The 17,611-nt window shown below is 41.2% G+C and overlaps 3 protein-coding genes across 4 annotated transcripts; 1 reads left to right on the top strand and 2 right to left on the bottom strand.

Annotated features, from left to right (window-relative positions):
- The first annotated feature begins 200 nt into the window (after positions 1-200).
- On the top strand, positions 201-2,853 carry trappc2 (trafficking protein particle complex subunit 2). Its single transcript, XM_078286076.1, has 5 exons — positions 201-272; positions 574-697; positions 967-1,115; positions 2,033-2,114; positions 2,215-2,853. The coding sequence occupies exons 2-5, from the start codon at positions 605-607 to the stop codon at positions 2,311-2,313; spliced, it is 423 nt and encodes a 140-aa protein (XP_078142202.1). The 5' UTR covers positions 201-272; positions 574-604; the 3' UTR covers positions 2,314-2,853.
- rab9a (RAB9A, member RAS oncogene family) lies at positions 2,836-5,583 on the bottom strand. Its single transcript, XM_071927044.2, has 3 exons — positions 5,351-5,583; positions 4,850-4,971; positions 2,836-4,672 (listed from the first exon to the last, which is right to left on the bottom strand). Exon 3 carries the CDS (start codon positions 4,631-4,633, stop codon positions 4,025-4,027), a length of 609 nt encoding a protein of 202 aa, XP_071783145.1. The 5' UTR covers positions 4,634-4,672; positions 4,850-4,971; positions 5,351-5,583; the 3' UTR covers positions 2,836-4,024.
- Positions 5,584-6,730: 1,147 nt separating this feature from the next.
- egfl6 (EGF-like-domain, multiple 6) lies at positions 6,731-15,857 on the bottom strand. 2 transcript variants are annotated; one of them, XM_071927077.2, is made up of 14 exons: positions 15,744-15,817; positions 15,644-15,646; positions 14,182-14,288; positions 13,759-13,851; positions 13,424-13,543; positions 13,175-13,294; positions 12,513-12,647; positions 12,304-12,426; positions 11,729-11,791; positions 10,926-11,186; positions 8,329-8,403; positions 8,147-8,242; positions 7,736-7,998; positions 6,731-7,460 (listed from the first exon to the last, which is right to left on the bottom strand). In XM_071927077.2, the coding sequence occupies exons 1-14, from the start codon at positions 15,815-15,817 to the stop codon at positions 7,356-7,358; spliced, it is 1,638 nt and encodes a 545-aa protein (XP_071783178.1). In that variant the 3' UTR covers positions 6,731-7,355. The 2 variants fall into 2 exon arrangements, with proteins under 2 accessions (XP_071783178.1, XP_071783177.1); XM_071927076.2 differs by lacking the exon at positions 15,644-15,646 and having other exon boundaries at positions 15,744-15,857.
- Positions 15,858-17,611: the final 1,754 nt, after the last annotated feature.

The following is a 17,611-nucleotide window of genomic DNA, read 5'->3' as shown; positions in this document are numbered from 1 at the left end:
TCCCAAGTGCCCACAGGATTTAAATCCGACTAACGTTAACGTATTTTTGTTCCGGGCAGGCCCACAGTTATGACGTAAAAATAATATTTTTAAGAATACATTTATCGAAAGCTTAGACATCTGATAACATGTCTAATTTAAAAACAACATATGTGTATTTTAAAATATTATACACCTTTCAAAGTAATAAATAACTTGATAAATATAATTTTGGCCACGCAACCATGTCGTCATCTTCTTGCGACTGCGCCCTCCAGGAAGCAAAATTACAGGTAAACAAATGTCTGTTCTGTCAAATCAAAAAGCTGTCTACATCGATTGTTTTGAATGACATTGAAGATTACATTGGTGTAGTCTTTTAAGTAATGTTATATTTATTTTATTCTCATCAAACTCACTCAAAATAAGCATACGAATACGTCAGAAAAGTTTCACGGTACAAAGCTTCTGCGGAGCGCTACAGCTAGCTTGCCAGCTAAAGAAAGGATTCACAATAACTTGGGAGTTACTGACATTGTCAGTTTGCAAGATTAATTTATTCAGCTTAATGTATTTTATTTGAATTGATTTCAGGGCGGCTACTTTGTGCTGAGAAGGAACAAGAATGTCTGGAAGTTTTTATTTTGTCATGGTTGGTCATCATGACAACCCTGTATTTGAAATGGAGTTCCTGCCAGCTGGGAAGGCTGAATCAAAGGTAACTTGCTTTGTTATTAATCATTCCAGCACATCTTTTCTCGTCCCAGATCTAAGAAATAGGCCTAAATTGTGTATGATTCAGTAGCTATGTTAAATGAGTGATGTTGCAAGGAACACCCTTCAGTAGACTGTAACATAATTGTCAAGGCGTAATCAGTGTTCAAACTATTTCTTGAAACGATACTAGACCTTTGAGAATTACACATAGGAAATAGAAATGCCTATTAAATTTATCTTCTCTCATAAAATGTGTTTAATCTTTAACAGGATGACCACCGTCACTTGAACCAGTTCATTGCGCATGCAGCCCTGGATTTGGTGGATGAAAACATGTGGCTGTCCAACAATATGTACCTGAAAACTGTGGACAAGTTCAACGAGTGGTTTGTTTCTGCCTTTGTCACTGCAGGACATATCCTTTTTGGACTATTCCCTTCCATTTTTGGCTTTTATTCCCTGAGAGTACATTGATTGCTCAGGGAACAGATATACAAAGATATACAATTCTCTAGAGATGCTGCTAGTCTCCCTTCATGGTTAGAATGTCAAAAATTACTAAATATTGCCATGTTATAGCTTCGTTTTGAGCTGTGTTCAGCGTTAGAGAGAGAATTCAGAAATCAACTTGTGTAAAAACAGTTGGTAGGGACATTTCAACAATCCCAAAATGTTGGTCGGGATTATTTCTTTCAATCTTTTTTACAGGGCAATACGACTCCTTTATGTTAATTTTAGATCCTAACCTTCCAATCAGTATTTGTCAACACAAGTACCTATGTCCCAAAGACAAAATCCTGAACACTAACTTTAATCTGTGTCTTATCAGTTTCAAACCAGGAAATGCATCATTATCACCATATGTCACAGATTCAGGGGCAAGACATTTTTTTCATCACTGTCTATGGGACACAGCAGAGAATTTTCAGTAATATAGGCTGAACTGTTTTAGAGCATGAGGATGGTATTCCACTAAATATGCAAACTAAACATGTTATGTGCATCCATAATTTGCTATATTCTCACTGAACAAGAGTACAAGGCCTAAAGGCAATAAAGGAACTTGGCTCATCATATTCAATGAACTGAGCACAGAGATGTAGTATTGTAATTCAAATACCACGATGCAGTAATGCAAGATAACTGACATTAATTTATCTGACTTTAAGTTGTTTTAGTAGTGAAGAATCTTATGTAGTGCAGCATTTAGGTTTACAGGCAGTATATGTTGCTCGCTTTTTTGGAGCTCAGTCACATGGATGCGTCGTATTGTTTAGTCATCTTGAAGGATTTTTGTGGTAGGTCTTTATTTTCCTTAATTATCTGTTATACATATGAGATTCATCATGCTGCATGATGTGCGACAAGAAGATGGAATCAAAAACTTCTTTAATGATGTGTATGATTTATACATTAAGGTGAGTTGCCTTTTGTTGAAATGACTTCTCTTAACATGAGTTAACATTTGGTCAATTTATCCTTCATCGTTTGCTATTAATAATCTGTTCTCTTTTCCAGTTTGCAATGAATCCCTTCTATGAAATCAACGCGCCGATCCGTTCAACAGCGTTTGATAGGAAAGTCCAGTTTCTTGGCAAGAAACATCTTCTGAGTTAATTGCTCCACAAGCAAAATTATTTGGATACATCTTGTCTGTTTTTGTATATATTTTCTTTCCTGTGCATTACCTTAAGACACTTGTTTGATGTCTGTATGTTTATCATCTTTATTATGTTTTTAAGTTGTCATTCGATCAGGTTAGTTCTAATAGTAAAATGTATTCAACATTTAGAAGTGGATTTTCTACAAGCGTGATTTTTTGTGTGCGTCTGATATATTATTGCTCAGGTAACACTTTCATCTTAATAATGCCACCATCATTTCTTGAATGAGCTGGCCAGTGTCTGAAGGGTTCTTGTTTGTTGAATAGTTAACTGTACGCTTTAAGGCATACAAAAGTTCCCAAGTATGTTTCACCAGTGAAGAAATAAACATTAGGATTGTTGTGCTGTCAATGCAACGGCCAGAAAGAGCAGCAGTATTTTACAATCTGAGTTCAATTCAAACCTTGTGACAGTTATGCTCTAACTTAGGAAGGCAGTTATCAGTGTTTTCAGGATAGAAAAAAATGCCTTAAGAGAGAATTCTTCGGGGTTTTATTGAAGTTTTTGGCATACCAGTAATACAATATTGAATATGATATGAAGGGTGGAGGAGACAAGGTGAAAGTAAATGAATGGTTCACTATTTCATATCAAAATGAAAAATGAATTTCTGGAGAAAGAGCTGAAATTGTTAGTATAAAAAAAATGTACAGTGCTTCAAATAAAATCTATTATGTAAAACAATAATAAACCAAACAATGAAAACAAGTTTTACTCAATCATGACCACTATCTTGTTAGACTCCCTTAAGGGTATGTTCTTCCTCCTGAAGTTGTTGATTCAAGGATTACTGGAATTATCATAAAGTAAAAACAGTGTACTTTACATATTAGAAAACGGTTTTCATAAATTTAAATACACAATATGCCATGCATGTTAACTTTGCTTTAATGATCATCACTTGTTAGGGATCTTATCCCTGTGCTTCCAGCATATAACCATAATCCATTCACTATGCAAAAAATACACTAACAAGGCCAAAAGGTGCAACAATCACAAAAAGCCTCCATTTCTCACTGTTATATAAAGTAGTGACTCAACTACTTCATGATAAATTTTAGAAATAAAGTTATTGGACTGTATAAATTATTTCCGGTTTTGTAATTATGTTTTAAATATGAATATATTATATAGGTTATCAGATTATCTGCAGTAATTTGGGAATGAAGTTTATGATAATCTCACTCCCAGGTAGTACATCTAAACATTGATTCTAATAGTCACAGTATAAAATGCCTTTTCTACAAAAAGGAACATTTTACAATTTGAGAAGGAAGTGAAACTTGGCAAACATATGGCAGTAACATCTGTTATATCATCACAAATTCTTAGTTCCCCACATCCGGTCCATGGCCAACACACAGTGCAGTCCCTTCTTCTGCTACCCTTTCACAGCCCTGATCTCCGAACTTCGGCAGAGCTGAGTGAACAATTCCATGTTTTATGTTGATTCGTAATTAGACTAGGATGAATTTAGTGTTTTCTTCCTCTTTACTCCAGTAGAGACGTTCAACTACAGCATTATCAAACTGTTCAACAGTATAACAAACCATAAAGCCAGTAGCGTAATTAGTTTAAATAAGATGTTACTATAGTATGTAGGCCTACAGCCTTATCACACAGGCATAAGAGCAAATTGGTATGAGTGATAACACCCCTGGATGTTATGAACAGCAAGTGGCAGTGGAGCGAGGCTTTCTGTGGAGGTTGACTGTGTCCGTGGGGATGAGGTGGTCCGTCCTCTCCTCCATTGCCAACACTCTCCGCACTGCCTCCTCAAAGGCCACTGCTACGTTGGTGGCGTCCTTGGCACTGGTCTCATAGTAGGGGTAGTCACCGTTCTCCTGGCACCACTGCTGGGCATCCTCAGCAGACACCTGCCTCTCTGACACGTCCAGCTTGTTCCCCAGGATCACGAATGGGAACTTCTCCGGCTCCTTGACATCTGCATAGTAGATGAACTCCTTCTTCCAGTTGCCTAAGTTGAGGAAACTCTGGTTGTCATCAACACTGAAGGTGAGCAGGCAGCAGTCAGAGCCACGGTAGAAGGGAGTCCTCAGGCTGCGGAAGCGCTCCTGGCCAGCCGTGTCCCAGATCTGAAGGGTCACCATGTGGCCATCTACCTCCAGGTCCTTGTTGAGGAACTCCACGCCGATGGTGTGGAAAAGGTGTGTGTCAAACTTGTTGGTGACATAGCGATTCATGAGGGAACTCTTTCCCACACCGCCATCACCCAGCAGAATGACTTTCAGCAGTGATGTCTTTGTTGTCATGGCTGTTCACGCCTCCTTAACCACTTTGTAGGGATTGACCTAATGGGAAGATGCAATGTGTGCACGCTATTTATTAACCACACAACACCATAACATCGGTTTGGCAGAAAGTATTGTAATCCAGCACCAGTTAACTTAGGACAGACAGGTTTTGGTGGATGAATGAGGCTTTTCTGTGAGACAGTGAGCCTGTCCTTGCCTATTTATTTGTCTCACCCGTGCTTGATTTCGATGTCCTCCTCCACTTGTCCGGATCATGTGCTGTGACACTGGTCCTCAGTCACATGCGCCTCTGTTTCATGTTGGTCTGAGCAGCCATATAGCTAACGTTCAACCAACTGTAACACAGTAACAAGCAATAGGTTTCCTGATTAACAGCTGGCCCAGCAGTTACAGTAGACCCCCCCCCCCCCTTCACGTATAGCTAACGTTAGCATTACAGTAAAGCACTTCATCTGCTACCAAACGTTAAATACACTGACCCCAAGAAGCCTTTCTAACGCAGCCAAAATCTTTGTCCCGTGGTTTATTAACATTACAACAGTGGTGACTTTAACATGTAACGCTAGTCAAGAAAAAATGACTTATAGAGCTACCAGCTGACTGTCTGCTAAGCTAGGTTAACGTTAGTGAGAAAACCAAGGTAACGTTAGCACAGCTAATGTTAATGTTAGCTAGCTAAGGTTTACTTGGCAGCAAACTGTCTAGTTTCAGTACCTTGCTGAGTCGGTCTGGCAGCTGTTGTGTCGACAAGAAGTAAATCACGAAATAACTGAAATGATGTTACTACAGATGCTTGACAGCTCCTCGCGTTGGCGTGGCTATAAATAACGTCAGGTCGCACAGTTTCCTGGGGAACTCGAAAGACTTGATGCTAACGTTACTAGCTGCTAACAAGCTAACTAACGTTAGCTACACAGACGGTTATGGGTCATGTGATTTGGTCAAACACAAACATGCAGCGTTTAGGTAACGTTCCATGCCAATATAGTCCTTATAGGTGTCTTCCACATATTGAAAGTATTATCCACATTATACAGTTCTTCTATAAAAAGTTACAGTCTCGACATTTAATAAATATTTGCAAACCAAGCGGGCGTCTTATCCGGCATATGCCAATGAAGATAATCAAGTCACTGAGCGTTGAGTGTTCTCATCTGCAGCCGAGTCTCTCGACCTGGAACGCATCTTTTGTAGCGTGTACTGTGCAGGCAACACCACGAGAGAGCGATGTTTATCTGTCAGCATCCCAGTTGACTACATTGAAAGCTAAAACAGTCTGGGAGGACCAGGTAAATCCACATGGCCATACAGAAAAAGACTGGATGACACCCACCTGATACATGGAACCGGATTTTCACTCCTGATGTATTCATTAAAGGTATGAGTCCGACTTAAAGTAGCCTAATTTTACACTGCATAGCACCAGTGAAGTTAAACCACAGTATGGTGCTGCCAGGTACTGCATTCCCTCACCCCTGTCTCTATGCTTTTAATGCACAAATTATCTTCAAAATCCACATAAAACGTCGGTAATATGCTGAATCAGCAAATGAGTTTTTGTCTATGCCATCGCATGAGTTCACAGTAGCCTAAGCTCATAACAGGCTAACAGGGGAGAATAATGAGAAAGAGCCACTTCCAAAAACTCAGGAAACATCTGTGTTCATCCAACAAAGGTGTAAATTGGCTCACATGAATACATTTCCAGTGATATCTGAGATGCATTTTTGTGGTTCATTCTTGTCCCAAAACACACAGTTACATTTGGTTTAGGTGGTGGCATTTAAGAATTCAGTCTGGAAGGAATCCCTCCAGACTGAATTCTTCCCCTAAATTATCCATATACTTTATCATAGTGGGACTTTGTCTACCTGACACTCATGCATCAGTAACACTATGTGGCTTTTGTTGGTGATGGTGACACTACATAGGTTTATGATGCCATGCTATTCATTTCCATTGCCCACTCTCCTTTTGATGATGATAGATTTCTGTTTGCAGTAGCCTATAGCTGACATGATTGAGGAGTATATGAGCGTTCAGGTGTAAAATCACACAATGTATGAGAAAAATGACACGGTAGACCAACTTAGAAAAAAAAACCATTTAAATGTAATAATACAATATGAAAGCATAATTTACAGCAGTTATGCATTGACACTTTTGATCATTCAAACTAACCAGCCTTCAAAAAGAGTTGTTAATCTAAGATTGAATTTTAATTCACCTAAGAATTCACATTACATGTCATAGATAATTTTCAGTTAACTTCAGCAATGCACATATCACATACACAGCAAAGGACTAAGCACAATACTGTTTTTATAGACATAACTAACAGACAAAGATTGGCATTTCCACCTAAACCTGAGATCTGAGTTATATGTATCATAAGAGAGCACAATACACTATTTGAAACTATTCACGAACTACTCACGATAGAAGATGTTGATGTAGCAGCATGGTGGTATGAACTGAAGGGACCTTGCATGCACCAATTGCTCTTAATCTTCCCTTGAGATCATGTACTGTATCCTTTATATTCTATGTGGATAAACTGTGGAGAAACCACAGGAGAATATGAATGCATGCTTTAAGTAATATCAATTATGGCAAGTCAAGAAACTCCACAGGGAAGAGAACACAGTTGGGGTAAGAAACGGGAATCTTGGACATATTTGTGTGAGATTTTCAATTTGTTGATCAGGAGCGGAGATTCTTAAAAGACCCTGTCATCCTCTTGACAGGGGCCTGAGGTCAGCACGACGTTGTCCAGCCCAATCTCTCCTCCAACACCTCGGCCACGCTCAGCTTCAAAGACCATCTGCAGGCAAGTAGATGTTATCATTATATGTTTATGTGGTAAACTTCATTTCTATATTGGGGAACAATCTGGAGTTTGTATTCCAACCATATTGTAAACCCAGTGAATCTGACATTTTAGAGCAAAATCTGTTATAGCTGGTCAGGATGTGTACAAGTATGGTACCTGCAAATGTGGCTTTGGTTCGTGACACTGCACAGACTCCTGTTACTATCCTATTTATTTGCTCTACCCACCCTCCTTTTGATGATACAAGTGAATAGTAAATGACTCACAGATTCTGGGGCCTCCTCCTTCCACGCCACAGTGAGGAGCTCCGTCTGCCAGCCTTGGTCTCTGCTGTGGCTCTGCTCCCACACCGGGTAGGCATTGTTATCTAGCAGCACCCTGAGGGTGCCCACGTTGTTGCCCAGCATACGGTAGTCAAAGGTCAGACAGAAGCTGCCCTGCTTGGTCCGGTCACTGAGAAGCAGCTTCAGCTTGGCCACATCCGCCTGTTCCCCCAGAAGCCCACTCATGGCCATGTAGTACTCAGCACCTGGAAGGGTTTGCAGGGATTAGAAGGGATACAACCAATCTGAATTCAACTCAACTGATTTATCAATGCTGTATCTTGAGGATTAGCCTTCATCAAACCCTGTACAAATCAAAGACAATATAAAATGAATATTGATGTGACTATTTACCATTTTCATGGTAGGCTACACTCCAGTCCATGTCATCACCCTTGTCCTGCACCCACTCACATGCTCCCTGATCGAAGTTGCAGTCCATGATGAACTCTAGAGGATTAAAAGGGTTATCAAATTATCAATATTGAGTCAACAGTCATTATAATGTGCTGACAGATGAACCGATGGTTGATTACCCTCCTGAACTGGTGCTATTTCGATTTCTTTGACTTCTGTGGCAGGGCCGAATACTGATTCAAAGTCCTCTGATGCTGCGGAGGAAGAGAGTGGAAGAGAAGTCCATGTCAAGACATAGAGTATCAACTTAATGCTGTTAAATAATGGTAAATATGATGCTCATTCGTTACATGAAAAAGGATAGATACAAACTATATTAGGATTACACTATGTTACATTCATAAATCTACTTATATAATGTTGCTCTATCAAAATATGACATCAGCTTATTTGTCCATGAATTCCTCAGAAAATATGTGAACTTAAACAACCATTCCAAAATTATGCAGTGAAGAAATTTTCCCTTATGAAACAAAAGACAGAGTGGGGCTTGTAACCAGCAGGTGTGGACTTGCCCTGCTGTCACTCATGTCTTGAGATGGCGCATTGCAACCCCGGGATATAGTACCCCAAAGCATTTTAAAGCTCTTGCAACAAACTTCCCCCATGGTAAGTAGCCTTCGACAGGCAGATGTGTGACAGCTGGGGTTATTGAACCTGCTCAGCCACGGTGGGCTGGTGTTAGAGAGGACTAGAGTGCTGATGACAGACTTTCCTACTGAGAGTCAAGTCTGTTTGCACAACAGCTGTTTTGGGGAAAACATAATAAAAGGCTTGGAGGCTCCGTACCCTCCCTCCCTTCCTCACCCACCTCCTAGGAGATGGGGAGTAGGCCCAGGGTGAGTTGTGTCCCTGGGCTCTCACATGCCGACAGACTAAAATTCCTCCCTGGAGGTGATGGATGTCTCGGGGCCTGTCTCCTCTTGCTACCTGAGTTCTTACACAGACTCAATTGGTTGGTTGTTTCCATAAAGATCAAGACTAGTGGTGAAAGGCAGCCTCGTTTATGGGTTTTCTCAATGAGAGGCATACCATTGCATGACTGCATTGCCCACTCTTCTATCAGATTTCTTCTGATGATACAGAGTCTGAAAATGTAGCCAAAAAATGTATAGATTTGCATTATGAGGAGCATTGTATTAGCAGCCACAATGTGTCTCTTGAACAAATGGATTGACTCAGATACTAAAATTGCCATCTTTTCCATTGTTGGATGCTGAAATCTTTATACTCTTGAATGTTTTTGTATTGTGGGTATTTGCCAATTCTTAAAGGTTATGAAAGGGTTTAGAAAAATGTCACTGAGGCCCTTTATTTTCCTCCAACCTAGAGTTGAAAGGGGTTAGAGAGCTGGATATGTGACATAGATAGTGTTTAACTCTAGTGTTTCCTCCTCTTTCCTATGGCTTCTTGTCTGCTCTCCCTGTCTGAGGTTGTTTCCTTGATGGTCAGCATTTGTCTTTCAACATCTGTTTTTTTTTCCTTTGTCTTCAGGCCAAATCTCTCCACTAAAGTTCAGCAGAAAGTGACAGCAATGAAACAGAATAGTCTTTTGAAAAGGGGCAGAAGTTTGCAGCGATGGATAGATTATGTCAGTGTTTGATTACATTGATAATGAGTAAGCTATGACTTTAATTAAAAAAAACAAAACAGCATCAGCAGTGAATTGTACAGGTTCCCTCTTCAGGTACGCTGGAGGGCATTCTTTACTCTATCACATGCTATCACAGTGATTTGGCTCACAGTGCTTTATGAGAATAATCAACATGGCTGGGACACTTCTTTGATCAATCAGATATATATATTGTTCTTCATTGAAAAATTAGGTATATTTTATATGAATAAGAAGAATGTCTGTTTCTCTTGTTAGAAGCATCAAACCTCCCAAGAAGAGTCGTACAGCTCTCTGCACTCATGGAGGAGTTTTCTGAGGACCACATGGAGAACATGAACCAACAGGCCCCTTGGCTCTCTGGTCCAGGGCTTAAAGCTGACCTGTTCTAGTGAAATGGTAATCCTCAGGCTAATGCTGTCTGACAGACCAGCACTTTTCTGCTGGGTTAGCATCTTAAATGTGCTTAACTGGGAAAAGTAAGGCACTCTGTCCAGTCTCAAATTTGGCAAACCACTGTTTCTGTGCTTAGTTAGAGTGCGCTGATAATCACATTTAATTATTGGAATTAGAGATTTTGCATAAAGGACGCATGGGATAGTCTCCCTTCAAGCACAGCCAAGAAACTTGAAGCCAAAGAAATGTGTGGGTTTTGTGCCTGTAATTAGGGCAGGGCTTAGCCATCATAAATTCTCTTTGACTGGAGACATCTGTAAGAAGTGGCCAGAGAGGATGTGGCTCTGTTACATATGCAAAGGGCTAGTAGAGAGAGTAAACAGATGGCCAGATGGGTCATTAGGTCAGTATATGAATGGACCCAGAACCTCAACACCTAACATAACTTGGTGTATGTTTGTAAAGGCTTCGATTCAGCTCAGTTCCTTAATTGCATTTCTTTCTTGAAGACTTGAAGGCCACTTTAGCTGCCTGCTAAAAAATGCTAAATGTATTCAAATAAATGAGTGCTGTGTAAACACAAGTGTGAAATCTCTATAGGAACATACTGAGCTTGTTTAACCAGTGGTATGTTTAATTAATTTGGGACCACCCAGGGTGCTAATAAAGCAGGATTACTGTAATGGAGCCGAGAGATAGGAGGCTTACTGAAAACATCTCCTCTTGGGTTGAGCTGGTTGTCTTCCTCCTCTTCCTCCTCCTCCTCTTCCTCAGGAAACCTATCCTGCTCTGGGAACTCAACCTGCCCCTCAGCCGGGCTGCCGATGTAGACCTCTCCATCATAGTCAAACGGCTGCTCGCGGATCTTGGGAGGCGGCGTCGCTACCGGTTCGGGGATAATATTTTTGATGTCCTCATTGTCCGGCTTACCTCCCAGAATCCTGGGCCTCGCTGGGGAGTCTGGGATGGCTGCAGGCAGGAAGAGGAGTCAGCTTAGACTTCTGGAACTACAATTACAACTGGCAACCACATTGCCAGGGTTTAGATGTGTATGATTTGTTTGTGAGCCACTTACAAACCATAGTCATGTATTTTGCAGCTGTTGTTGTCATGTCAAAGACTCCTCTGCAGTTACTTACCAGTTCATGGATAAAGTAAATTATTTTTCCACTGGAGCAATAATTATCAAAGAGGACAAGAGGACAGACAGGAATATCCTACTCCATGCAGTTGAAGCATGACAGCTACATTCATTGCACATGGTTTAAATTAGTGTCTCAAATGCACAAGCATAGATATTTATATATACAGGGTCTGAAATGGTTTCATGCTGAGAATTCCACGTCTCATATCAAGCTGTATGTGCTGTGGATATACAGGACTGCCAGCCAGGAGCAAGGTAGAGAGTGGGGGGAAGAGTTCACGACGGTAGGTGAGAGGAGGGGGGGAACGGGGTTGCACGGCGAGGAGTAAACAGCCGAAGCAGGGTCTTGGATTCCACGCAATCTCACCATTGAGGAAATCATCTGCACTGCCTTTGTCTCCGTCCCACACGCTCTGATAAAATGGCTTGACTACAAAACATAAAGGCATCTTCATTTACACTGAGACCTCTGGCCTGTGCTCGTCTTTAATGTGTCACTCAGCTACGTAAGGCGTCAACTGTTAATATCTGTGGTCTGGTTCAAGGAGTACACTGAGACCTGCTTTATCCCTGTCCTTCAAATGGCTGGCTACAGTACAATGACATGATATTTACACAGGTGTGCTTTCAATCTATGGCTCTTTCTCGCTAACATCTGTAAAGAGCAAAGGGGTCTGAAAACAGGAAACTAGCCTTGGCAGGACTGCTGTTTGCCGATGTTTTAAGAGCCAAGATGAAATATGTGACTGTAAAACTGCTAATATCAGCCTGACTCACATAGGCCTAAACTGCCTGAGACATTGTGAGTTATTTAAATCTATTATTAATGTATTATTTGCTGAAAATAAACACTGGCTTTATTTGTCCAGCTTTAGAGCACATCAAAAGGTTTCCCTAAAACTAATTAATTCATATTTCTGTGTAGTGGATCTCGGATCTCACCAGAGCATTCAAAGCCATTGCCTCTGAAGCCAGACTTGCACCTGCACTTGTAGGATCCTTGAGTGTTCAGACACACAGCATGGTGGCTGCACTTGTGGGTGCTGGCTGCGCACTCATCAAGGTCTGGAATTGGAAGAAGGCCTATTTGTACCTCTACAAGCAGGATTTATTGCACAGTTTTTTTTCCTCAATAAACGTGTATACCTTACCTACACAGTCATATTTGCCGTCAACATATTTCAGGTCATAGCCATTCTGGCACTTGCAGTAGTAGCTGCCGAAGGTGTTGATACATTGTCTGTTGAATGGGCAGAGGTTCTTTCCAGTTACACATTCGTCAATATCTGAAGGGAAACAAAGACAGGCAAGAAATGAATGGCCTATGGTTCCACATGGATCTGGAGTCCTGTCCTTCACTGCATCACCACAATTTTTTTTATTTTTCCCCTGTTACCAAAATGACAAATTGGGACTGTCTGTGTTTTGTGGGAAGAAATACAGCTCCAGTGTATCCATCTGACTTACCAACCAGGAATGTGAAAGCCACATAATAGAATCCCTACAGAATTTTGTCTTGACCCCCTTCCACTGTATGCAGTAACTCTAAATCCACGAGACAGAGGGTTAGGACGATGGCATCCAGGGAAAGCTGTTTATTCACAAAGTTTCCCCTGTATATTCCTTACTCAGAAGTAGGCCTATTGCTCCATGTTAGCTTTCACTCACGCCTATCTCCTTCTAGGGAATCTGCCATCGTATTTGACATATGTTTTCCCTTACTTGACAGTATGTCATTTTGTCAGCACTCAAACAATCAATGTGCCAATACTGATGACTGAGCGTGGTGGTGATTATCGTCAGTCTTGCTCACCTACACAGGTCCTCTCATCTGGCCCCAGCTGCAGCCCCGCAGATGGGCAGAGACAGCGGATCTCCCCCTGTACTTCTTCACAGCCGTACTGACAGTGGGCAAGTGAACACGTCCTGGAGTCTACACACGCACACACACACACACACACGCACAAAAACACATGCATTCACAGATACACAAAATCAGCAAGGTTGATATATTTTCAAATGTTTCCATTCAATCCATGGATAGTGGACAGACGGGACTCACTGGCGCAGGATCCATCAGGCATCAAAGTGTATCCGTTGAGGCAGTAGCACATGTAGCTGCCATAGGTGTTCATGCAGCGATGTTCACAGGGACGAGGCTTCAGGCCACACTCATTCAGATCTAGAAAAGAGACTCGCCATCATTTTCTCACCTGCAACGGCTTCTTTTCTGATAGTTTAAATATCCAGATCAAACACAGGAAATATGGATTTGCTTGGCAGTAAAAGATGTCTAAAAGTAGCTTGTAAAGTGAGCTATCCACTGGAAATTTGATCGTCATGAAGCCAGTTTGACCCATGTTTTCCATCCCCTCTTTACTGACCCCAATTACTGACCTTGATTACATGTCTTTCCGGTGTATCCTGGGAAACACTTGCATTTGTTGGGGCCAACACACTCTCCGTGCTTGCAGCCATGCTCACACTGAGCTGGTAAAGCGTTTAACGTGAAGAAAATACCACCAGCAGCATTGGTGGTTGGAGAAAGAAGGGTTATAGTCAAACCACACAGTTCTATTATACAGTCTAGGGTTTTCAATCTGAAAAGTAATTTCCTCCACATTTGCTGGGACAGGAAAATATCTTACCACAAAAGAATAACAAATTTGAGAACACAGTCTATTGTGGAGGGGAATTTAGATTAATTCTCTTCATTTATTTTTTGGTGTATTAAAGAATACATTTGATTAAGAGATCACCAATAAGTTTATCATGCAGTGACTATAAAGCAGTCTTTGGATCAATTGAGACTATTCTTACCCTCACACTGTCCTTTACTATTTTTCTTCCAGCCATAGCAACACTCCAGTCTCCTGCCATAGCGACACACGCCTGGTTGGTTTCCAGTAGGGACTTGTCGGTAGTGCCTTTGTAGAAGAAGAGGGGATTAAAAGGAAATATGTCTTTTAACTGTCTTAGCATTATTTAGAGCACTCCTCAATTAATGCATGGAACATCAGATGGCAAATTTGGCCTTTCAACAAAATCAAATTTTATTATTGATAGTGAAATATAGGCGACTGTGGCCTTAGAGTTCTAGGTTATTACAAATTCAAGTATATTTAGGCCAAACAATTTGCCCCATGTGTTGTTTTTGGGGATAACAATCGATCCCAACACATCCATAGTCTCTTTTAGCTCTCCCAAATGCAGGCTTTCAGGCAACCAATTATGGCCCTAATGGCAGTGGTGTGGAAAACAAACAACCTAAATAAAGTTTCCCCTTACTGGCTCCTAGGGAGAAAAGTGGGGCTCCCTATGGAGAAAAAGCAAGCAGACAGGATGTAGGCTACAGATGGAGAAGAGCACTCTAATCAGGCTCTTCTTGTGTTGCTCACTGATACCTCACGCATCACCCTACTTCCCCTTTATTTACCTTGATCCCCATCTGACTCCAGTTACTGGATTTACTGTGAAGTTATTCTCAGTCACTGCAGGCAAGTCAGCAGCACATTCGAAATAACCTACACAGCGATTACATTGCATGTGTATTTTTAAACTGTAAATTAGATTATTTTGTTAATATGCCACTTCCCATTGACTTTGTTGACTCTGGAAAAGTGAATATGTGGGGAATCCCTCTTGGGATCACAAATCTGAGCCTGCAGTGAATCTCAGCCATTAGGGTAACCCTCTAACCTCTAGCCCAGTGCCAAACTCTAATATCCCAGATGTTTAGCATTCAGGCGTCGCAGGGGTAGAGTCCTAAAAGCAGCCTAGGCTCCAGTGGGACTGGAGGAATCTGAGACTTGATAGAAATCAACCAGAATAGCCCACAGGAGAGGGGCTTCTAAGTGTGACAGGTGTTCTTCAGTTATTAACAGTTGCTGTGCCACATTTAGCTGACACACTGTCATACCTCCCATAGTCCGCTGCTTGGCCAGGGGACAGTTAGTGTGCGCATGCCATCAAAACAACAGTTTTCCCTTGTAAAAATGTAAAGCACATATTGCAATGCAAACTATGGGGTTCATGTTACCAATTAGCTGCACTTGCAAGAATAACAAGCTGGAAGAGGTATTTAAAATGATAGTGATTCCTTTATAGGGTTAACAGGCAATTATACCATGGGTCACACATGTTACTTTGGTCATTGTTAACAGTACTTTTCAGACTCATTGTAATGTGACAATAACATTTATAGTACATAGAAATACCATTGACATCAGGTTGAGCACTCTTGACTGAGCAAATTTCCACAAAAGTAAACTTTACTTTACACCTGCTGCTGGTCTCAGGGAAGAACCACACAATGCAGTATGAACCGCAACATGAAACATTCTGCTTCTCTAGTTAACAGACATTTTGGATTGCTGACTTACCTGTGGACATCTGCACTACCAGAGGAGATGTAGAACAGGAGACAAAGAGCACCGATCAAGGTGAATGGTTGCATGGCTCTAACTGTGTGCAGCCGGAGCGCTTTCTCTCCCACAGGCTTGTGAATTCTGACTATTCCTCCTGGGGGCTTACGCTCATTCAAATGCTTAGACAGGAAGAAGTCACAGTTGAGTCTTCACACAAGGCAAGCCGCAGTTCATGTGTTTCCTCGATACAAACTCAAACTCGCCTCCAGGGAAGAATCTCTCTCTCTCTCTCTCTCTCTCTCTCTCTCTCTCTCTCACTCTCTTGAAGGCAGTGGCTGTGCTCTATGTCCCATAATTTGCTTCCTCCTCTTTCTCTCTGAAATTCCAGAGGTGGGTTGTCAGTCTGTGAAATGACACTGCGCTGTGAGTAGGGTTAAGTTGTGACTGTTGGAGGCAGGGATGGTTTAGTGAGGGGGTGGGGATTATGTTGAGGGGTGCTCCACACCTCTCTTCACTGAAACCCTATACAGGACCACATGAAGCTCTTCCTGCAGATCACCAGCAGGGAGAAACCATGCTGCTGCACAAATGTCAAATATTCTTGACTCCTACTACTTTTGTGCCCCTCATGGGATAACGTAAGCTTTACATGAATTGCTTGATGATGTTGCTTGATGGTCCAACCATGCTGTATTTTTGTCAGGCTCTGGATTTGTCTTTGTGGATAATTAGCTGTATCAGTTAATTGTGGAACTCAGACATGCATAGGCCTGTCATTAGCAGCTGCAGTGCTCTTTGATGTCTTGCTCACAAGTAGCACATAAAGCCTCGCTCTCTCACACATGCTAATTCCAAGTTTAGCCATAAACGTGTTTAATGAGTTTTCAAACGTTCAAAGTCAGCTCCAACATCTGGTCCAGCTCTTCTGTACCCTTAGAACCGGACAGGTGATATTGTTGTGGGAACTCCAGGGATTAGTTTACCTTTGAAACAGGAAAATGTTAAAAAAAACTTTCCAGACTGGTTGGATGATGGGAGTGTTTTACCTTCCACTGAATGCAAAATCTGTTACATTTACACATTGAATGTCTAGCCTTCTTGACTGCCTCTGATGATTTTCATAGTTTTTTCATCTGCATCATGCTCTTCTTTCCCCCAGCAGCTAATGATTGATAAAAGTGTATCATACCATGCTTAATCATTTGTTCAGTGCTCATATTCAGAGCCACACCTTCAAAGATTTTGTGTACCTCAAAGTCCCAACATGATGATTTGAGAACTGCAATGGAAATTGCTTTCAGATGAGAAGGAAGTCTGCAGTTAAACACTGTAGTTCAGCTGAACAATAAAATTCTGTGATGACTTTGCCAGACTTTCAGTTGTGTACTTCTGTACATACTACTGTATGTGGCGCAGTCTATCAGGAAGCAGCTCAGTTTATTTGAATACAGAGGGGTTAAAACAACTGGATTATATATGACACATGACAGTTTTGTTAGGTCAGTGAAGTTGACAAAGTCCAGTCATAGTATGATGCATAACCTTGGCTTGAATGTGAATGTTTACTTTCCAATAGTAATAGTCAGTTTGATGAATATGAATATTATTTATGAGTATTTGTTTTTTTAGAGACACTCTCACAACACACCTGGAGAATATGCAATACTGAGGGGAAAGGAAGGACATTGGTTCAACCCAGTCTATTTGAAAAGTTCAACCGTATCTTGGAATAAGGATATACGGGTGCTTACACAAGGAATGTTCTTGTCCACTGAATTATGTACAGTAGGAGTAATATTACTCAACAATACAGGGATAATAAGACAGAATATATGAATGAAAAGGAAATTGAGGATTAAATAACAATGTCAAATACAGTCCAA

The sequence above is a fragment of the Centroberyx gerrardi genome, chromosome 10 (assembly GCF_048128805.1).
Source record: "Centroberyx gerrardi isolate f3 chromosome 10, fCenGer3.hap1.cur.20231027, whole genome shotgun sequence".
NCBI lineage: Eukaryota > Metazoa > Chordata > Actinopteri > Beryciformes > Berycidae > Centroberyx > Centroberyx gerrardi.
This window is presented reverse-complemented; position numbering and strand designations above follow the sequence as displayed.